General features: G+C 50.3%; 1 protein-coding gene across 1 annotated transcript in view; it reads left to right on the forward strand.

The window, feature by feature from the left end:
- The first annotated feature begins 11,148 nt into the window (after positions 1–11,148).
- Positions 11,149–22,670, forward strand: part of TMEM132B (transmembrane protein 132B) — a 252,000-nt gene continuing 240,478 nt past the window's right edge. The window contains exon 1 of the mRNA XM_062590194.1: positions 11,149–11,233. Within this exon, the coding sequence (XP_062446178.1) occupies positions 11,149–11,233 (85 nt within the window). The remainder of the gene's footprint in view (positions 11,234–22,670) is intronic.

The raw sequence follows: 22,670 nt of genomic DNA on the forward strand, positions 1-22,670 counted from the left end.
GGAGAGGTAAGTAGGGGGAGCACAGCAGCCCCCAAGTGATTTACGCTCTAACAGAGGCTGTGGCAGAGCTGGGAACGTGGTGCAGCTCTCCTGAGCCCATCTCCTCCTGTTTCAGGTCCTGTCCTCTGAACTGCCAGCACTGCCTCTGAGCAAAGAACTGCAGGTAGCTGCTTTCTGGGGTTACTGCTGCAGAGGTGTGACACAGCTCTGCACTGTCCGCTTGCACGTGGTTGGAAGTATCACTGGCGTAAAAGCGAGGAGCTGAACTGGTCACTCCGCACAAAGGAAGAGCGGAGAGACGTGCTGCTGCTGCTGCTCGTCCCTGGCTATGTTTGCAGCGTGCTTCTGAGGGACTGGGCGCAGGGTGGTAGCAGTCCAATGTGACTTCGGGGGGTCCCTGCACCCAGACACAGCTGCAAAGACCAGAAGGTGGTTTTGGCTGTGTGCTGCCCTGAGAGGCTTGGACAGTGCTGGGACCTGAGAAGGTCAAAGCCCGTGCAGTGTCCGATGCGTTGGGGTCACAGTGGTGCTGTTGCCTGAAGTCCTGTCAGCCGAGGTGAAGTTGCAGCTCGTGGCAGGGTAGGGCAACGCCTGGTACTATAGAGTTAACAGGATTGGGGTTAGGAGCACTGCAGCCCTGGGGTGACCCTAGGCACAGGTTATGGAACCCCTTGCAGGGGGCTCCCCTCTAGCTTGGGCATTTCCATCCAGAAAGTAGCTTGCTGTGTATTGTAATGTGTAGCCCCTTTGTTGCCTATTTATAACTGGGTATTTGCTGCGTTTCAGTTGGGATGTTGTATATGGAGAATTTAATTGAATGTTGTCCTAGAAATTGCTTTAAGCCTCTGACAGAAATGTTCAACAGCAAGGAAACAGCGCAGAGATGCTTTAGGTTAGGTAGTGTTCTGACTTGGTCCTCTGCAAATCTGAAGCCAACTCCATTGAATTGCATGACAGAATTTGCCTATTTGCCCTTGACTCATTGAGAGCTGCTGTTTTATCACTCCTCTTTTGGAAATCTGCTTTTGTCAGCTTCTCTTAAAACAGGTACTTTCCCCTCCCACTAACTTATTTCAATTAATTTCCCTTGTTAGTGATGGTTCTCAAAGAAATAAAATGAGCTGGAACACAACAGCCCAAGCAGGGCATAGGTGATAAAATTGTTTATTGTTATGTGCAAGAGAAATTGGTTGTGTGAATTACTTATTCAGTGATTTAAAAAACACAGGTAATTGCCTGATGGAATGTACCTTCCCTGGGGCTGTTATTGTCTTTCAGTTTAATGCGTACATATTTAAAAGCATATCACTTACTAGGCAGAGCAGTCAGTCAAACACCTAAATGGGTGTTTAAAATATTAAAAATGTATTAGCAAGGAGTAAAAGTTTGTTCTTGAGACAGAACTGTAGAGTTGGGTTTTGGTGTCAGTAGGGGATGCCTGGGCAGAGAGATGGTGCCCAAGTGAACTTTAGAAGATGTTTGGGAGCAATCAGCAGTGTCCTGAACCCAGGTGCAAGTGCTGGAGCTTGCTGCCGTGGTTCACTGTTGGTAAGTGCAGCTTGAGATGATCCATGCTGGCTTTTGGTGTTGCTAGGTGTCAAGGTGACCTTCTTAAATACCTTCCTAAATGACGTGTGCATCTCAGGTGCTGAGCAAGCCATCGAAGGCGAAGGTGGTGCATGTGCCATGAGCGCTTGCTGCTGTTGCGTGAACCCTGTTAGATGGGGCTGCCAGAGCCCCAAGCGGTGGGCATGAAGTCAGCCCAGGGAGCCTGTGCTTTTCTCCTTGGTGCTCAGAGGTAGCAGAGCTTGGGTGAGGAGAGAGAGGGAAAGATGCAGTTTCAGCTAATATATCTGAAGTTGCCTGCTGTGCTCATGCTTGGCTCAGAGTGTGAAAGAGATACGGGTTTGGGAGAAGCGTTTTGAGTAATATTTCATTTTTCTTTCTGTTTCTGTTCTTCTCTTTCTTCTAGGAAGTCTCTTAATCGAGGATCTAACCCCAAGTGCACCTTTGAGACTCCATTTAAAGACATTTCAAGCTATACAAAGATTTTGATCTTCCTACAAGGGAGCTTTGTCTGCAGCTCTGCACTGAGCAATTTGTCCAGTTAGACCTATTAGCTCGTCAAGTTTTTGGAGACGTCTGTCTCCTCGCTGTGTCTCGGTTGTATCCTATGGAGATCTTAAATCCAAAACTGCTCAAGTGAGCTTCCTCCCTTCAGGAGAGGAGGATATTTTCAGCTCTTAAATAATCAGATTTTAGACAGTAGCAAGATATAACTTAGTTTTCTTCTGTACTTTTTGCGGAAAGAGGGAAGTAAATGTGGTACATTACATTGTATCAGAGATAAAATGGTGCAAATCACAGTGAAGCATCAGGGCAGTACCTTAGAGCTGAGGAGGAGAGCATACGTATCTTCCTTGCTGGGAGTTAGGGGCCTTTTCGATTCAAATGATGAGACAATCAACATCAGTTTGAGCATGTTACTCTACATGATCTGTGTGCAAAGCAGGAGCAAATCTGTTATGCAGAGGTGAGGGAAACAGTCTCTGAAACACTGTTAGTGAGTCCAAGTGAATCTCAGAGCAATTTCAGCCCCAGTGCGGTAAGTCGTCCCAAAGTTACGCATGTAGCAGGCTGCAGCTACCTGCATGATTCCTCGTCATTGCTTCTGCTGGCCAGGGAAATTTTTCCAAACAGCCAGAGATGGTTTTAAGTAATAAAGCAGCATTGGTGAGAGTGGCATGCATCATTTGACCAGGTTAGGTAGCACATTCGTGCAAGCTTAATAGCACCTTGTGCTTCCCAATTAGAAGACCTTATATAATTTTTGCCTTCCTGCCTTTGGTAAGTGTTTTTGCAAAGTTCAAGAGGCTTATCAGCATTCAGCATGCGACTCGAGCTGAAGTGACTTGGTCCCTTGGAAAAACATCACCGCCATTATCATTAATTATTTTACAATAGTGTATTAAAGACCACATGTGGAAGTTCACATCGCTAGTCTGCTCATAGAAATTCCCTCTTTTCGTTTGGCTCCCTCTTCTGTAATGATTTAAAGGATTGGTTCTTATGGGGTGAGATTTGCACCAATGAAAAGAATATTCCTGTTCTCTTTTAGTTTTATGAGGTTGTTCCTAATGTTTCTAGGCTATTGATTTAGAGCCTGAGCTTTTCCAAAGAGTATGAAATTATTTCTTCTTGTGTTTTGCATACAGTTAAAAGCATTGGTTTGATTATACTCCGTTATTTCTCCAAGACTGTGGTACAAACCTCAGATGCAGTATTGGGGACAAGAGTGACTGGGGAATACCGGCCTTTGAAGGGGGGGTCTGTTCCGTGAGAACAAGTGCTACAGCAGGAGCTGCTCAAGCAAGGAGTCGAAGTCAGCACCACTGTAAAGATGCAGGAGTGGGTGAGATGAGGATGTGGTGTCTGCGCTGGGCAGGAGGAGGCAAGGCTGGGCGCCTGAGATCAAGGCACCCAGCACGTGATGGGCACTGAGGGCGTTTAGCTAAACAGCCGTTCCTAGGAGACTCCTGATCGGTTTGGCTTTGGTATTTTGAGAAATACATCTTGGGAGCTATATGTAAAACTTAATCTCACTTAACTGAGGCCATCTGAATCTGAGCCTGAGATCACTTCAGAAACCTGCATTTGTGTGATTTTCAAGGTATCCAAATATAACCCTTCTTTTCCCCTCTTGGGCACATCTTGCTCTTGTCCTGAATCTATGCCTTTTCCTTTTTTTTTTTTCTTAAATTATTTGATGTTAAGTTATTAGATGTTACCCTTAAGTTATTAGATGTTACCCTACTTCTTGCTTAAGATTTTGGTAGGATGGAAAGCTATAGAGTGTAATTAGGGTGAGAACATAGCAGGCATGGGGTGCAACCCACAAAGATGAACCTAGATTACAGAAATTGGCTGAATTCCCAAGTTCATATCAAATTCCACCTTCCTTCCCACCTTAGCTCCAGGACCACTTAGAGACATGCTTTTGGCTTGACCTGTTAATGTAAAGGCATCTCTTGTATTTGGGCCAGCTTTGGCAGGTTTCACTTGCTTGCCCTTCTCTTAAGAAGTAGAATTTTATCTCAGACTCTTTCTAGAGCAGCCAGAGGAGGAGAGTCCTACCATACTGATAGGGCTCTTCCCACTCCGCCAAGGTCTGCAGCCCTTCTTTCATTGCCCACGGAAAGGTGGTTTTTAGGAGCTCAACAACATGCAGAGTTGCACTAATTTACTCTACAGTGGATCTGAAGTGGATTGAAGCTGTCTGGTGCAGTTGGTCCTGTGGAGCCCTGGGTGAGAGAACTGGCGCTGGCCAGGAAGCTCACACAGACCCTTTGGTAGTTCAGCAAGTGAGTGGTGAGGCCCCAAGAACTCAGCAGTAATTTCTGTGGCAGAGCATTTATTTTGCTTTAAACCAGATGCATTTCTCTTCAGCCTAAATTAACTATGAAGAGGTTAAAGCTAAATTGAAATAAATTGCACAGGGAAACCTATGCAAGAGTTTGTGCTAGTTTAACTAACTTGGTTTAAAAGGTGACCTGAGTTTAAACAGGTGTGACTTCTAAACCTTGATGGAGCCTAAGGAGCTGGCCTCGAGTGCGCAAACGTGATATTCAACAGAGAATTTTAATTTGCATAGTTCTCATGTATAATAAAATACACTAGATACATGACACTTCATGAATTAATGCAAGAGTGTAAAGCATGCAGAGATTCCTCTACAGGGTTTGTTCTTAAAATGCAAATGCCAAGCAAGGTTTTGCATTGACCTGGCTACCTGGACCTGTGAAGCCAATGCCAGGCTTCGCTTTGGGGTTTGCTCCTCTTTCCTGACCGTATTGTTATTGGAGTGTGTGCGCGAAACAGCAGCCCGATCGCTTTTGTCTGGGTGCCCTGCGCAGCAGGGAAAGCACACGGATTCTTTTAATTTCACACAGGAGCAGCTGAAAAACAGAGCTGTGGCCAAGGTTTGTGCAACGAGAATAACCCGTGTGTATAGCCCTCGGGGACTGTCTAAGCTGTTGCTGGGGCTGGGGAACGCTCTCCAGCCTGGCCGGGCGGCACGGGCACGCGGCCGCTCCGAAGCCGATTGCATCGCTGTTTGGGAAACGCGCGGCACCGGCACCCGCGGTCGTGGCAGGCAGCGAGCGTCCGTGGTGATGTGTCGCCTAATTCCTGGGCTCGCAGCAGATCCTGCGCTTGCTTTTCAGTGTGCAAACAGTGTGAGGAAGGCCTGGGGTGCCAAGAGACCGCGTTTCTGACCTAGTGTAAGAGGTGGTGCCTTTATTTCCTGGTGCAAGACCTCCGTTCCTGCAGAGTTATGCACGGAATGATTACTTTTGTGTACAAACTGGAGAAGCGCTTTTTAAGCCAGGCAGCTCTGATACAGCAGCTCTTAGATTTCAGTGGCGCCTGCTTGGCCCCGTAAACCGAGACGCTGCGAGGCCGCTCGGGCTGCGTCTTGTTGTGGTACTTAATTTTCTTTGCTCCTACGGCAGGGACTGAAAGGAAGCTGGCAGGAGTTTACTCAGATCTGTGTAGGAACCTGAAGTTAGCATCGTACTAAATGACATGTATGTACATTAAGGACATTAATTAGGACAATAACTTGGGAATAGATGGCACGATGAGAATTACCGCCCCTGGGAAGCGTCGCACCGGAGGCAGAGCGGCAGGAGCTGGTGACGAGCCCTGTTCGCCCCGCGTGCCTCCTGTACCGGTCTTTGCCTTAAACGTGCTCTCATGGAGTTTTTTCTGATGGTCTAATTATAAACTTCATTATAATTGTTCATCAGTTTTATTTTGTTCCATTAGCTTAACAAGTTGCCAAATGAGATACAAGGCTGGCAATTAGCTTGATCTAACCGTAATGAGCCGCTCAAACCGGGTCACTAAATAGATTCTTTTAGAGCTGTCGTCTTCGCGAACCAGCGGCGCGCTCGGCCGAGGCTCCTGCGCCCGGGAGGCTCCGCGGGGCCGTCCCCGGCGCGCGGCTCCGCTCCTCCGCTGCCCAGGAGCGCCGGCACCGTGCGGCTTCCTCGGGAGAGGCGAGCGAGACACGCGGGGCCCCGGCTTCCTCTCCGCCACGCGGATCCGGGCTCCTCGTCTTGAACGACGGTGTGGCAGAATCGCTCGGCCTACGCGGGCGGGGGAGTCGGGGTCCGCGGAGTGTGCTTTCTCTGGGATTTTGCGCTGTGTTTGACCGATGAAAACACAATAAAATGTTAAACCAGCCTGATGACTACAACTATCCCTAAGTAATTTAAAAAACGCTGCCTCGATGGTGAACGGGGAGTGACGCGCTCCTGAGCCCTTGGAGGGGACCAAGTTACGTGCCAGCTCCTCCACCAGCCCTAAGATAGGGCATCCGGATCGGGCTGGTGCTTTGGGGTGAGGTTGCTCCGCTGCCGTAGCCCTTCCCGAGGAGCGAGCCACAGCGTCGGAGCAATCCCGTATCCCTTCTGCAGGGCCGGTGCCTGCCCCGAAGGATGCTGCCTACCAAAGCCGTCGCTGCGGCACAGGGGGGAGTTTGACAGTCTGTTGGTGGGAACTCTCAAAACTACATCCGGGGAGCCAGTTGCGTGCGGAAAAGGGAGGAGATAAATGATTTGTCCTGCTGGAAAGAAAAACAACGCCATCTCTGACTGTTTATCTGCAGCCACTTTTCTGCTGCTTTTCTTCCTGCTGGGCTTGATCCAGGCAGAGACGGGTGCGAACGGGCTTGTAATAAGCTGCTGAGTTTGAAATAGGATTTTCTGTCTCGGAGGCAGGGGTAGTCACAGTTGTCTTGGTGGCTCTTGGCTGATTTCGGGGTGGAAGATGTGCGGTTGTGGCCACCACCATCCTCCTCCTCTCCGGAGCGCTCGGGCCTGGCTGAAGCCTTGGCGAAAAGAGAAGGAACCTGTAAGAGGGACGAGTCCTCCTGTGCACGCTCCGTGCAAAGTCCTGGAGCGCAAAGAGCGCTTCAATGCGCTGACGGGCGAGCAGCTTCGCTTCGAGGGACTCCTGCTCCGCAAAGCCCTTCCGCGGCGCAGTCGCCCCAGAACTTTTCCAACTGTGAGCGCTGCCAGAAAAGCTCCGTTTTGCATGGTGTTTTTTTCCGACGGAGCACCGAGGCTGCAACGTTGGAGGAAACGCAGCTTGTGCTCGCAGCCGGCCTCCTCGTCCTCCCCCGGGGTCCTCGCTGGTGTTGCTTTGGCTCGCGCGCAGCAATCGCGCGTCGACGCCGGGACAGCTGCTGCAACGTCGGCATTAGCTCGCCTGGGACAGCCCCCTTCCCCTGGGAAAATCGACGTGCACGGGGCATTTCCCGATAACTTTGCTGGAGGGAAGTGGAGAAACCTTGCGCGAAGCGCAGCGAGGGAGCCTCGCGGGAGCGCGCGTGGCAGCTCGCGGAGCGGCTCCTGCTCAGCGGGCCGGCGCGTCGCCAGCGACCAGCTCCTCGAAGCAGCTTCTGCGGGCAGCTCTGAGGAGCCCAGGGCGAGCCGGAGGCCTGGGCCTTGGCGTCCGCCGGCAGCAGGGGAAGAGGCTTCTCCGAAACGGCCGGCGTCTGGGCCGCGCGCGGGCGGCAGAACCGGCCGTCTCACCGCAACCGAGCCCCGCTCCCAGCCGGCAAATAAAAGCTATCTGCTGAACGAGGCGCAGGCACGGATTTCAGCAGAATTAGGGGGCTGTGTGTTTTGATCGGTTCAAAGGCATCCAAAAATGATGCATCCAAAATACGGTATGAAATAATTTCTCTGTATTTTGACAAAGCTAAGAGATAAAATCAGATTCCTTGTAATTATGCAAATAGCAGCATCTGATTTTTTTTCATACACAATTATTCCCCTAAAAAATGGGGTTTTTGACTGGTTATTAGAAAAAATAAGACAGAATAATCAAAAGATGCTTTATGATACGAATTTCTATTCAAGCCATGAATTTCTATTTCTAGCCACGTCAAACTTGGGCATTTTGGGCTTGGGTATGCAATGTTTTGCACCGATAAAGTCACATTTTCCCCTAATAAAAATGTAACGGGAGCCGATCTCTATGAAGATTTGCATATCTGTCCCTAACAGTCTGTTTGCGGAGGGGCGCCCAGCACGGGGAAAGGCTACGGCGCTCTGCTGCGGAGCCCGCGCACGGCTCGGTGGCTGCCGCCGGCACCGGCGTCGGCAGCCAGCATCGCGCGATGAGAAATCCTGCGTTACATCATCTGTACCTACTTTGTTAATTCAGCTGCAATTTGTATGGTTTTTTTTTTTTTCTAATTCCACAATAATCCTTTATTTATTTTTAGTTGCTGTTGTCTCACACCTCCTCTTTTAGACCTCACAAGGAAAATAAATCCAGAATGCCATTATATTTAGCGAGTAGCTGGATTCTCCGTATCGGTTTGTTTTCCTGTACGGAAGATGCCCGCAGCAGTCCCAAAGGCCCCTATTAAAGAGGTAACTTCTCTACCATAACCTCACCCGGCACGGCGCTTTCTGCGTTGAAAAATACTGTGTTCCGGTGCCCTTTCTCCATGATAACTTCTGTTTTCATGCATTTATTTGCACAAAGTCCCCAGTGTTCAGCGACAGAGTCTTCAGAAGGGCTTTGTATTATCTTTATTTTGCTTCATTAGGGTCTGGCTCTTGCAATACAAACAAGGTAGCCCACAAGAAAAGGAGAAGGGACAACGAGAGCGCAGCGGTTTCGCGATTTGTAGATGCAGAGTTCTCCGCTTTGCTTTTGCCTGAATAACATCAGGTCTCATTGAAAGAGGGCTGTAAAGGCACCGAAAGCATCAAAGCGGTTCAGAGAGGAGGGGCAAGCCCTCAGAGCTTCTCCAAAGTTTCTCCTTGTGGCTTTTCTTCCCAGTTGCTTACAAAGCCTTGTATTTAAGCAACTCCGCGCTGTGTTTTCCTGTATTGAGCAGCCGGAGAAGGCAGCAAGACGAGGGTCGTTGTTGCAGCTGGGTTTTAGTCAGCTGTACCTTTTCTGAGAAAACCCACATCTCTGGGTTCTCTTTTTCCCCTTCCCATCCGTGCGGGCCCAATTGCTGCTGACCGAGTTTGGTTTCAGGGAGCGTTAATTTTATTCCGCCTCGCAATGGTCTCGCGTTTCCTTCCCCTGCATGGAAGATGAGCATTCATCTGTGTTTCTATTTATGTGGAGTGGTAAAATATTAGACTTAAATTTTTTATGACATTCATAGGAGTGGTTATGGAGGCAAACAAGATTACAGTAAGGACTACATAAAACCTTGCTTATGCAGGGAGGGAAAAACAATCAAACTTGGAGACATGTTTGCAAAACTGTGGAAGAACCCAAGGGGAAAGATTTTTAGTTGTTCTCTCCTTTTCCACCTCAGCATTTTTGTTGTGATCACAGTAACAACTCTCAGCTCTTAAAGGGCTGGGTTTATTTTTCAGTGAAATATTGGTTCCGGCAAGGGATTATTTTTGGATTTGAAGGAAGAAGAGGTCCAGGGAAGATGGGTGGTATTTGGTTTGGCAATTACAGCGCTGCTTAAGGCAATCCACGGCGGGGGTACGGGGAAGCAGCTCACCCGTGCCTGCGTGGCCACTGCCACAGGAGCCGTGCAAAGCCACTGCGCGGCAGTGCCCAGCCCCGCGCGCAAGACTGCTCAGCCTTTCGCACCCCGCTCTGGAAGTCCCTCCGCACCCTCCCGTGCACGCCGCTTTGCGAACTGCTTGCAGCCCCCTCCCCGTGCTGCTTGCAGCCCCCTCCCCGCGCACATCTCTTTGCAAACCGCTCTGCGCGCCCCTCGGCGCAGCTGTTTGCGAGCGGCTTTGCGAACCGCTTTGCACCCTGCGCTGCGCCCCGCGCCGCACAGCTGTTCGCAAGCGCCGCTGCAACCCGCGCCGCGCGGCTCCGCGCAGCTCCGCGCAGCTCCGCGCGCTGCCCGGGCGGCTCGGCGAGGGCCGCGCAGTGGCGGCCGCGGCCGCGAGGGGGGGGCCGCGCTCTTCGGCGGCGCCGCGCAGCGGGCCGGGCCGGGCCGGGCCGGGCCGGGCCGGGCCGGGCCGGGCCGGGCCGGACGGCACCGCGCGCAACCCCCCCCCCCCCCCCCCCCGCGGGGGAAAGGCCTCCATCCAGCCCCACGCCCGCGCCCCCCCCCCCCCGAAGCCTGCCCGCCCCACATCCCCTCACAGGCGAAGCCCTTCGGCCCCACATCCCTCCAGAGGCAGCTCTGCTCCGCACCCCGCGCAGGTAAAGCCCTCCCGCCCCACATCCTTCCCCCACCCCTCCACGCTCCCCGGGGAAGCTCTCCCGCCCCACATCCCCCCTCACAGGTGAAGCCGCCGCGCCCCACATCCCCCTCAGAGGAAGCCCCACCGGGAGAAGCCCTCCCGCCCCACATCCATCTCTCCGGGGGAAGCCCTCCCGCCCCACATCCCCCCTCACAGGCGCAGCCCTCCGGCCCCACATCCATCTCCCCGGGGGAAGCCCTCCCGCCCCACATCCCCTCCACAAGCGCAGCCCCCCAGCCCCACATCCCTCCTCAGGTGCAGCCCTCCCGCCCCACATCCCCCCTCACAGGCGAAGCCCCCGCCCCACATCCCCCCTCACAGGTGCAGCCCTCCCGTCCCACATGTCCCCTCAGAGAAAGCCCTCCCGCCCCACATCCCCCCCACAGGCGCAGCCCCCCAGCCCCACATCACCCCTCGGAGGAAGCCCCCCCCCCCGGAGGAATCCCCCCTGCCCCACATCCCCCCTCAGGTGCAGCCCTCCCGCCCCACATCCCCCCACAGAGGAAGCCCCCCCGCTCCCTCCCAGGCGCAGCCCCACATCCCTCCTCAGGTGCAGCCCGTTCCCCCCCGCCCGGCAGCGCCGCCCCGGCCCGGCCCCCGGGCGAGGCCCGGCCGCGTCCCGCCGCCGCGCGCCTCTCGCCATCGCTGCCGCCCGCGGCTCAGCGCCGGCCGCGGGGGCGGGGGCGGCGCCGCGATGCCGCGGGGAGGGGGGCGGCGGCGGCGGCGTGGGCCCCCCGCGCCCCCCACCCCACCGCCGCCGTGGGGCTGAGCGGGGGTGGCCGGGCCGGATCGCGCGGCGGGCGGAGGGGGGCAGGCGCCGGGGGGAGTGGTTAGCGGCTCCGGCGCGCCCCCCCGCCCCAGTAAACCGCCCCTCTCCAAATAAATCAGCACCATGACTACTTCTGGGCATGGAACAAAGAGGATGCTCTCCCGGGGCCCCGCGCTGCTCCTGCCACTGCTGGGGCTCCTCTGCAAAGGTAACGCGCCAGCCCCCCGCTCGCCCTCGCGTCCCTCCCGCTCTGCTTTCCTTTTTTAAAAAAACTCTCCTTTTTAATAGTTATTTTCTCTTTTGCCCCCCCTCCCGCGTGCGTGCAGCGTGTCTGCCCCCCCCCCCCCCCGCGGTGCCGCTGTGGGGAGGGAGCGGAGCCCCGCGGCCGCCGCCGCCGGTTGCCCCCGGCCGCCCTACGCGTGTTTCCCCGTCGCCCCCGTGCACGGGGCAGCCTGGCGTCCGCGGGCTCGTACTCGTGGTTCTGGCGGGTCGGTGCCTTGCGCAGGGGGAACAGGAAAAAGTTTGGACTGCTTGGCACGTTGCGGGGCGGTGGAGCCCCCTCCCCGACCCCCAAAGCTTCTTTTCTGCTCCTCGACAGCTCTGGTCACCTGCAGAGCAGAGGAGGAGAAAATATCCAGGAGTTAAACCTTTTTGATCAAACAATTCTTGTGCTGCCTTTCCTGGGTGTAAGCGGAGTGGGTTTCCATCGGCTTGCAGAAGCAGGATCAGGCCCTTGGGTGAGCTCAGGAGGGATTTCCTAATAGTGGTCAGCTGTGAAGCAGCACACCTGTGACTCTGAGGAACAGCTGCTTGGGGTCTTTGCTTGTTGAGGTTTTCATTTTGTTTTGGCTTTTGTTTGTTTGTTTGTTCTTCCCGCAGCTGCACTCAGGAGCAGCCTTGTGGCTTGCGGTTCAGGGTTTCTGCGGGGACAAGGCTCATCTCCAGGCTGCTAGCGAGCTGGAGCGCAGCTCCTGTGAAAGTCTTTGCAGGACTTCTCTCTTGGCATGTTTCCCTCTTCTCGCGAGCTCCCTCACAGATGTTGTTATTAATAAATAGCGGTCCTTAAAAACAAATTAATTAAGGTGCGTCGATGCTGAGGTTGCTCGGTGATTTATCTGCATTTCCTGCTGCACGGGACGACGCTCGTGTGTGGCTTTAGTGGGGAACCTTGGCCGGCTGGGGAAACTTCACCGTGGCTTCCGGCACATGCCAAACTACAAGGATTTCAGGTGAAAAAGGTGTGATCTCCGGGAGGGGTGACAGTTGCAGCTGTTGATGCTGGGGATACAGGGAATATGTTGTGGCAGGGAAGTGTTTCCATAGAGATCCCTACAGGGACAGGAGGGAAGCAGCCAGGTGCGATCTGCAAGGAAGGAGGCATCTGGAGGGGGGGAGAAGGGGATTCCTCACACTGCTTGTCCCGAAAGGCATCGCTAACCCGTGCCCTCCTCCTTTGCCGCCTGTGCAGGCAAAGGGGAAACTTTCCCATCAGAAATCCTGTTGTGCGGAGCGTGGGACACGGTGTGGAGCAGGGCTTGAGCTGCCTCCGGATCAGGGCTGCCCCGGGGGAGCAATGGCTTTTCATAGCCAGCATAATACTGTTGCTCGATGTCCTTTTATTTGAGGAGAGAGTTCAGAGCAGCAAAGAAGCAGTGATGTGGTGGTGTTTTTTATTTTATTTTTTTTTTTTGCTTTGACACATTAATGATCATCTCTTCTCTGATATTCCCCCCCCTCCCATCCCCTCCTGTGTGGGTAGCTACCATGGTGAGATTGGGCTGTGGGAGTATTTTTTTTTCCAGTGCTCTGAGTGCTTAAGCATATGGAAACCCACTTTGTAACAGTTTGTGGCTGCGAATCTACCACTGTATCATTGTGCCTGTCCCTCTCCCCTGCTCTTTGAATGGCTTCGTGCACAATGTGCTCTTTAGAAACTAGCAGCACTTTCAGCTCAAGCTGTGAATAACGAATCCATCCACAGCCCTGCACCTTTTTTTCCTCTCAAGGCTGCGACATCCTTTCGTTTTTGTAGCCGAGCGTGCTGCTTCTGGCATGTCCCATGGATTTCAGCAATGCCTGTGTGTGTGTGGGGGGGTGTCTGGGGAAACCTCCTCAGGAAGGGGCGAATCTCAGCGTAGTGCCCGGGAAGTGCCACCCTTCCCGAGGAGCGAGGCTTGTGCGAGCCTTGCTGCAGCCATCTGCTGCGCGAAGTCGCCGTTCCCCTCTGGACTGCGGGGGCAGGTGGACCCCGTCTCGGTTTGGGTCGCTGCAGACAGACACCCGCGTGAGCCGTGCGGTTGTGTTGCCATCTCTGCTGAGCACCCAGCTCGCACAGGCTGTCTTGTTGGGCCCTTGCCACTTTCTCTATTTGTTTTCCTTCGTTTTCTCCCCCGTTTGTGGGGCTGGCTCTGGACAGGCCGTATTTTGCGGACCGGGCGCACCAGGCTGCGTTCCTCCTCCTTTAACGTGGGCTGCAGTTGTTTGCTGTCAGCAAGTCCCCTAAATAGCTTTACGGAGGTGCAATTAAGAGATCACTCTCCTGTCCCTGGGTCTCCGGTGGCTCCGCTGCTGGCACGCGTGTGGCTGCGAGCAGAGGGTGAGCATGTGTGTTTGGCAGCCGACAGCCCCTCACGCCAAGCTCTAGGATGTGTCTTCCTGGCAGCAGGCCGCAGTTTGTTGCTGGCATCTAGGCAGGGTTTTTGGCCGCCTTCCTTGCTGGCGGCAGTGGAGCTGTCTCTGAGGTTATAAGCGTGGGTATCCTGTGAATGACCTGATGGATAACCTGGATGTTTGTTTTCCTGCCTGCCGTTCCCTCCTCGGTAACTCATCAGCGCCCCGGCTGCGTCCCCGCGCTCCCGGCGGTTGCACGCTGGCGGCACGCGGGCGCCGGTGCTTGTGGCTGGGCCCGGGCAACGCGGGGAGGGGGCTGCCGGGGGCTGCTGGACAAACTGACTACCTCAGCTGCTGCGAGGTGTGCTCAAGCCATCCTGGTCGGTCTGCGAGAAAGGACCTAGGAATTGCTTTTAGGCTGTGGCTGTAGGGAGCTGTGGGTGGAGAGACATCATGCTTGTTTTATTGTGTATCCCGGTATTACTCTACATAATACGGAGGCACTTTTTATGCAGAGTCTCTTCAGGAACAAAAATGAAAGACCTGTATTATCTGCTGTACAATAGACTGGCAGAATGTGATCATACAAACTGTTGAAAGTGTCGGTTATTTCCCCACATTAGTGCAAATTTCAACGTTTTATCTAATGACTGTCCAAGCTGATGTGATTTGGGGGATAGTGGGCTGAGAAGTCTGGATCATTGTTCTGCTTCTTGCTCCAGGTTCCATTAAAGCAATAATGCACTTCAGATATTCTGATTTTACTTCCCATCAGTGTAAATCTAGAGCAACTCCTCTGAAGTCAGTGAAGCTGCTCTGGATTTATGCAATCCTGCTGCATTTGGCGTTGGACCCTGTGGGAATAGGGGGAAAACTGTGTGACTTGCACTTTGCAGCATTTTTTGCTTCAAAATCTTCTGTCACTGGTGCTACAGCTTGCTTTGTTTATTTCAACTCAAAAAGTCCACATCACTCTCAGTTTCAATTTTTGATTTTTTTTTCAATTTGTCAGGCTTGGTCTTAAAGCTGTGTTCGCTGACACCTGACCATGTAGCTGATCAATAGAGTCTCTTGAAGTTTGGATTCCAAAATAGTTACTTTAAAAAAAAATCAATAAATCCAATTAATTGGATGTATTTTATTACTGGGAATGATAGGAGTTCCAAGACTCTTGCTCCAAGCACTATTATCTCGGTGTTTAAAGCAGCTTAACGTGGTGAGGAAGGTACAAGTGTAAGAGTGGCTGTATGAGGTCCAACCAGAGGGCTCTCGAGTCCAGGATACAGTTTCTGACAACACCGTATGCCCAGGAAAGGATATGAGGATCAGGGATGCATTCATCAGCTAGAGATGGTATCTGTTTGTGTAACAGCTGTAGTGGTTTGCAGTCATGAATTTGGTCAGTTTTTGAGCCTGTGTGATGGTTTGGTGCCCACAACATCTGTGCTAGCAGAAGGTGTGTTGGGTACCCGTGTTCCTGGTTGTTTCATCTGATACCCCTGACTCCTGTGCTGTGCGACCTCATGAGCAAGTATTCCTATTCTGTGTTCTCCTTTTCACTCATGGTTTTGTAAACATCTGCCATATATATCGCAGAGGGTGTTCCTGCCAGTCTGTAGTAGAGGCAAACCAAGTCATCCCTACTCTCTTGTAGCAACAGCCTCATCAAGGGAGCACAGACAGGGGAATTGCTCTGTGGCTCTGTGTAACAAGGCCATTTTCAAATCCCTTTTCCAAAGAGTCTGGAACGAGGAGTCCTTGATCCCCGTGCCCTTTGGAGAAGGGGTGTCTAGATGCCAGGAGTCCAGCAGTAATCTCTGCTTAGTTTTGCTGTTGGGATCTACAGGGCTGAGATGTCTATTTTGGTGACTCTGTGTGGAGTTGGAGGCCTCCTGCCCTCAGAGTCTCAGAAATCTGATTTGAAGCTGGGCTGCTAAGAAAACTCTTGCTGGTTACTCTCCCAGAAATGCCCCTTTGCTCACAGATGGAATAAGCAAAGGGTATCTGTATTTCTAGTTTTGGATTATAAAAACTCGAAGTGCTACTCTTCCAGCCTCAGCAGAATCAAGATTGACGTGATGCGTGTGCTTTCCCGTGGCGGTAAGACGGCTTCTCCAAGTGCCAAGTGATGCATCCTGTTGGTGGAAGGAGCTGCAAACCGTGCCTATTTCATAGGTGCGACTTGGGGGGGTAAAGTCAACAAAACAAAAACAACTGTTACGTTGGCCAGGAATGTCTGAAACGTGTCTAAACTTCATGTGAATTTTTTTTCTGATGGGTTTTGTCTTGATCTTGGCAGCACAAACCTATAGATTCAGGTTAGCTTCTGTTTGTGCAGTCTTTAATGGAGGTCTCCTGTTCCTCCTCTAACGAATGCATGTTGGGAGTGGGCCTGATTCTGCTTCAGGCCACAAACTTACTTGAGAGGCCAGTCCACTGAAATGCATACTGTCAGTTTAACAAATCAAACTCCCTGAACTTGAGCTTTTTTTTTTAATCTTTATTAATATAATTAATGTTTATTAATGATAGACAATGACTTGATTTTTTTTAGAATAACATTAGCACTTACATCTGTCACTTGTTTTGCTGATGTACTGGCATGTGGTTGCAAGAGACACTTCCCCAACTGCAACTGTCAGGTACTCTGGCATTAAGTGCCACGGAGGCTTTGGAGTGAGAATTACTGTGTGGTGCTCTAGATGTCGCGGAAGATGCTTTGATTTCGTGCTGTCAGGAATTTCCCAACTGGCATTTCAGAGGAAGCTTTTCCCATCTGAGACTGGGCAGGCAAAGATTACAAGCAAAGAGGTCCTCTGAGATAACTTACGGGGTGGATAAAGGTTGCTGTGTACCTGGCTTTTTCTGGGTATTCACATTCCTCACCTTGACATTGAGTGCTGCAAAGCAAAGTAAGTGAAGTGCTGTTTAGAGTGCGTCTGATGGGTAAATTCATTGCGATTCCTGCCTGAAAGGGTTTACCTGTTTGCGCAGTACCTAGCACGATGGGACTCTGTCTGCTTGGACTTCAGTCCCAAATGCAATGTAATTATTAACATTTCTTTCACACTCTCCAAAAATTCTCTTGCAACACACTTCCAGCTTTTCTTTGTTTACATAAACGTGTTTGTTTCTGACAGCATTCAGAAAGCTTCATGAATTTATGATGTGCTCCAGATTCTAGTGTGCATTTTTTTTTTAAGCATGCTTTCCTCTGAAATTTTGCGATGAAACAACATTTCAGCAGGCTATCAAGGGGCAATGTAAATGTTGTCTTTCATGGAAAATCAGTTTGTTGAAGTTCAAAAGCAGCCCAGCCTCTCCCCACTTCATCAATTTGCCTGTCATAGGAGACAATTTAAAAAGTGGTGATTAAGTCCCATCTTGTCTCTTGCAACTCTGGGCAAGGAGAGAAAAAATGAAATGTAGTATTTGCTTTTTACTTTTTTTTTTTTGGCATTGGTGGTAGTAGAGGGCGAGGTACCCTGTGAGAGTCAGACAGCCATGAGCAGAGAGGTTTCCATTAGATTGCAGTCTACTAAGTAGACTAATTGACAAGTAGACGGCAAGTAAAATGGCTCTGCTGCCCTAGCTATGCCAGCACCAAATGGGCTTCCAGTTCTCTCTGTGTGACTGCTTCTCCACAGTGGAGGAGAGAAGCTGCAGAAAAATGGGCTTCTGGTGATGGAGGTAGCAATTCTTGGGGAGACAGGGCTCCAACCTCCACTGTTGCCCGTACTTGTGGCTGCCTTGTCCTTCTGTTTTGCAGGCCTGCAGGGGACGTGGGATGACTGCACAGCCCTGTTGCCCCAGGATGTTGTGCTACCCTCAGGTTAAAGCTTCTGTGAGGATGGGATATATAGTTAATGGAAGGGGGTGGCATAAAAGCATGTGTTGTGCAGCTCTAGTTTGACATCCAGTTGAACTAGCATGAAGCTGCCTTGGATAGAAAGGAAAGAAATGCTGGAAAAACAATCCACAAATGTTGTTCAGACTAGAGCTAAATGAAGAAGTAGGGACTGAAATTCTTATTCTGGTCACGTCAAGGGGCTTGGAAGGGTCTCCATAAAAATCTGCGTTACCTCTGAAGAGAGCATTACCACCGTGATCTGCCTTGGAGTGATGTGAGAGATGGTGCCTGTAGCCAAGCAGCTGTCCCTGTCCTGAGCCCATTTCTCTTCCCAAGGATAATGCATGCCCTAAAAATACAATGTTTGAAGAGTTGTCACCTGCTGAGGGAATTCTGGAAGGAATTTACCTATGGAAGAAAAGCTTTTTGGTGAAGGAGGGGGTAAATGTCATTACTCAACAAATAAAATCCTCTGGAAGATTAAATTAGAGGTGCTGATATCTTTGTGGATTTTTTTCCCCCTTGTATGGAAATAGTTCAAAAACAGATGGCAAAGCAGAGATTTATATCCTGTTAAGTGCGGAGGGCTGGCACGCAGGACCTTATCTGCTTGTGGGCTATGCAATAAACCTGCCAGTAGTTGATTTAAATCCAGTTTCTCTGATTAGGAGAGTAGTGGCATGAACAACGTTCATGTTTATGAATTTTTATGAGCAACGTTAGATTTTTTTTTTTAAGGATGCAGGAGTGATCAGGGCACTGACTTGTAGCATGGGAGACTGATTTCTTTCATAAAGGAGCTTCCTTGTTAGAAGAATGAACTATTTTATATTATTTAGCAGTTGGGCTGCTGAAGCCAGCTGTTTGCATAAGTGACAGACGCATTCATTTCGTATCTCAGTTCAGGAGTTGTCGATTAGCCACAGCTCTTGCTTAGCAGCAAGACCTTTGCCACAACGGCGGAAGAGCACTGTTTAATGGATGTTGCAGCTCTTGGAACAAACATCTATGGTACTTCTTAAAAAAGAAGACACAGACCAAAAAAGAGGCAGAGTCCATGCACCCTAGAAGGGAACCCTTGAGTAGATGGGGTGGGGTTGCTATGCAGTGAGCAGTAATTAGAAATCCAGCAAATAGGGCAGCCAAAGACAGTCGTTAGCAGCTACTGACTCTAATTTTTGATTTGAAAAAAAAGCAAGACCAGCAAGAGTTTTGAAAGGGAGAGGTCTTATGCTTAGTGTGTGCAGATGTGAGTTGGAGGATCCACATCCTGTGGCACCCAGGCTCCTTGCTGGAAGGTGTGTGCTCGGCACAGCAGGGGACACAGGGCTGTCAAGCTCTTGGTGCCTCCCTTCCCTACCTTCCCCTGCTCTGGAGGACTATGGGAGTCTAAAACTTTGCTAGTGGTTTTGAAAAGCACTTTGAGAGCCGGAGATAGAGGACCAATAGACACAAAGTGTTATTGTCTGTCACTGCTTAGTGGAAACAGGATGGGAGGTATATCTGCACAATGAAACAGGCTTTTAAAATGTTGAAATAGAGGCATTTAGAGAAGCTGAAAAAGCTCCCTGGAAGCAGGAGAGAAGCTCATATAAGGTACAGGAGCTCACTGTTTGTGCCTCAGGTTTAGCCTAAGATGCATGGACACCATTGTGCCTCAGCAGCCCGGAATCACAGGAATTAGGGCTGGAGAAGTTGGCTAGTAAGCCATCTCTGGCAATTCTGGATTGTTCAGTACAGTCTGTTCCTGAATGCAGCTGATTTTTCAAGTGATGCAAGCACCAGGACTTCTGTTGCTTCATTTGGCAGAGTATTTCACAGTCTATTAGACCTTTCTGATATTCCGCCTACATTTTTCTTCTCTGCTTCGTTCCATGATTCCTAACTCTCTGTTGGATGACCTGAATCCACAACTTTCATCCTTACCACCCTTCCAAAACCGAAGTTAGGCAAATTTGCTAAACAGGAGCAACTAGAAAAACTGAGTGGGAAACCTTCAGAAAGAAGATGCTGAGCCTAGGATGTAAGTACAGTTACAGTTGGAGGTTATTCAGAGAATAAAGGGCAGAGGACTTGAGATGCATGTGATGATGAGCTATAGATTATGCTCTGAAGATGCTAAGAAGGCAGTTACAGTCACACTATCTAATTCATCTTGCACGTTCCCCTCCAAGGTGTTTTGAAATAATGGAGTAGCTTAGTTACTAACATTATTAAATTCTCATCTCTGACAGCTACTAGAATTAATACACAAAGGTTTCCTCATCTCTCTCTCTCTCTCTTTTTTTTTTTGATGCAGCCCAGTTACTCATTTCCTGTCTTTTGCTTATGAGTAGTCCATTGAAAATTATTAGCATAAGTATTGGGGCAAAAAAGGTTCAACTCTAATAATAATAAAAAGGAGGGGGCCAGCAATGCAGATGATAGTATGAATTTTAGCTTGAAATAGAATTATTCCTAGTTCATCTATCTATATAGATCTCAAAAGGCTTTAGGAAAGAGAGTGGGCACTGTGAAAGACTTGGTCTTTCATCTCCCATCTTCCTTATGAGGAGCTGAAGTGCAGCAGTAGCATGTTTAAAGTCCTGCTGGAGTGAATAGCAGAGGAGAGCTCCCTTCTCTTGAATCCCCTGTCAAGACACTAAGATCTAGAGGGAGAAAAATGCAGTCTATTCTGTAATGCCATGTCAAGCCCCAGGTTTGCGCTCTAGTGCCGAGCAGGCTGGGGCTGCGGGATGGGTGCAGGCTGAGCACTGGCATCGCTGGCCGTCCTCAGCCCACAGCAGTCCCGCGCCAGCCCAGGATGTGCTGTGTGGAGGCTGCCAGCCTGCCGCAGTCCCACTGGAGAGCGGGGAGCTTGCAAGGGGCTTTCAGGAGAGGTGGGCTCTCTGGGGAGAAATGTAGCGCTGGCAGCTAGGCTTCGAGTTGGGGACGGGGGTGTGGGAGCTGTGGGAAGTGCTGGGCGAAGGCACGCTGAGGACTTACTTTTGGAAGATGACAGTGTTGTTACTCTTTAAGGAGTGAGGGTCGCCTTGCATTTTGAAGCTGCCACAGTGGAGTCACTGGTTTGTTGGCCCAGATGTGCTGAGTGCTGCTCTGGTGCCATCTCTTCTTCTGTGTTTCAGTCCTGGTTAGTTTTGGTGGTTCAGCTGTTTGATGTCTCTGACTGTGTCCTTAGCGCTGCCTGGGCTTGTAGATAGATGTCTGCATTCTCTTGGGCTGCCCCCAGCTTTAGCATCGCAAAGCTGAGCAGCATTGACTGTCAGGTTAGGTGGGAGAAAGATGAGGCTTAATTAGCACTTCTTTTGCTGAGTTAGTTTTGGACCAGTCCCATTAAAACTATTATGGGAAGGCACAGTTTTAAGCAGAAATTAAGAGTTGGAGTTAACAGTCTTTATTGCTAAAATCGGACTCAGTCCTGTAGAGCAAAATTTGATCAAACTTGTTACTTCCTTGGCACAGTAGAGCCGCAACCTGTAGGGATCAGAGATCTTTTCAGGGACTGCACTGAAGGACCATTTTTCAGATACGCCCTTTTGTACTCCAAACTTTGTAACATAGATATGTCCATGATACTGTGCCTTAATTCCCAGCAAAACCTGAATTGTTGTACTTTTAAACAATTTGTAACATTTGTAACATCACTAGCTTCATGATGAGATTATTGAGGTCTTCTGTAAGCCCTGGAGGACACAGAATTTTACTAATATCAGCTCTTAGGAGCAACTTCAGACATGGCTTATCAAAGCATCCTGATCATCCAGAGTTAAAATATCTTCCGTCCTTTTTCTGAGCGTGCTGCAATCTGGTGCATTAGAAAACTTCATTACATTTTAGCCAAATAATAAAAAGGGAAGTCAAAGTCAAGTCGTTGCTTTGGTTCTTAAGTGAAGTAGTGAGCTTACCAGTTTGTTAGAGGCTTCCCAAACTTCCCTAGGCTCCTGGCCTGGGGTCGTCTTGCTTGCTGCACAGCAGTTGCAGTACAGCAGTCTGTCATCCGTGGTCTGCAGCACCTTTCACAGCTCCAAGCCTGAGCATATAATGGCAAATGGACTCCCCGTGCCTGTTCAAGAGTTTTGCCCAGCTTGAAGATGTCTTCTGAAGCAGTACCCTGTACCTCCGCAGTGGCTGAAGCCCTCAGCCCTGCAGCATGTTTGTGGTCTCTTGCATTTTAAAACCTGATGATAAATTGCAGTGTTTCCGGCAGCTCCCTCTGTCTGTGGCACGGCTGTGGCAGCATGGAGCACTGGGGGAGTCCCAAAACCCTTGGAAGGGTTGGTGCTTAGCTGTTTTGCAGCTACCTGGAGTTGAGTCAAGCTGATCATTTCAGCTGGCTGCACAGTCCAGCGTCTGAAAGCAGCGGTCATGGTGGGGACGTAGCTGTGGCTGTTGCACAGAGAATTGAGTAGAGGACGGAGAACAAGAGCGTCCCCTGGGCTAATTAGCATCCATCTGCAGTATTCATCAAAGTGCTGAGAGCTCAGCCTAGTTAGATGTACTGGCGTCTAAGAATTGCTGTGTCTGTCTACAGTCTGTAGGACTTCATCATCTGAGTTATTATCTCCAAAACACAGTTATCTCCCCGAATGGCAGTTCTCTATTGAAAATGATCTCTTTCAGCAGGGCACTTGCATTTATTTACTGCACAGCTTCTCCCATTAGTATAATCATTACTCCTTGGACTGGGTTTGAATTCAGAGCATCCCACTGTGGTACTTAAAGAATTAATTACAGCGATGAAAGAATTCCTCTAAAGACTTCTATGAATTGGTCTAGTTGAAGTGTTTTAGCTTTGTTTCAGTTGGTGCAGCTCTTGTCAAAGGATTGTGAGAAAATGCATGGGTCAGTGATTAGATTAGGCAAATTACTTTAGAAAAATTGATCTGATTTAGAAAGTGAGCTTTCAGATTACAGGGAATTGGCCGCTTTCTCTGCTGTGCTGCTTCTCCTTGAAGATGAGCAGAGGCAGATAATTTAGGGTTAAAGTAAATGGCTGTTGTAAAAGGTATGTCAGAGCAGAAGAGAGAGAGGTTGTCACATGTCTTTAAATAAACGATTGTTGACCCATATATTTCTATCTGTATGTCAGTTGGAGATACAGATGGATTGGGACACTGATAGGCAGCTAAAGAATTGGGTCCTTGTTTTCAGCTCAGTGCCTCGGTTTTGTTTTATTTTTTTCAGA

This window comes from Rhea pennata, chromosome 17 (genome assembly GCF_028389875.1).
Source record: "Rhea pennata isolate bPtePen1 chromosome 17, bPtePen1.pri, whole genome shotgun sequence".
NCBI lineage: Eukaryota > Metazoa > Chordata > Aves > Rheiformes > Rheidae > Rhea > Rhea pennata.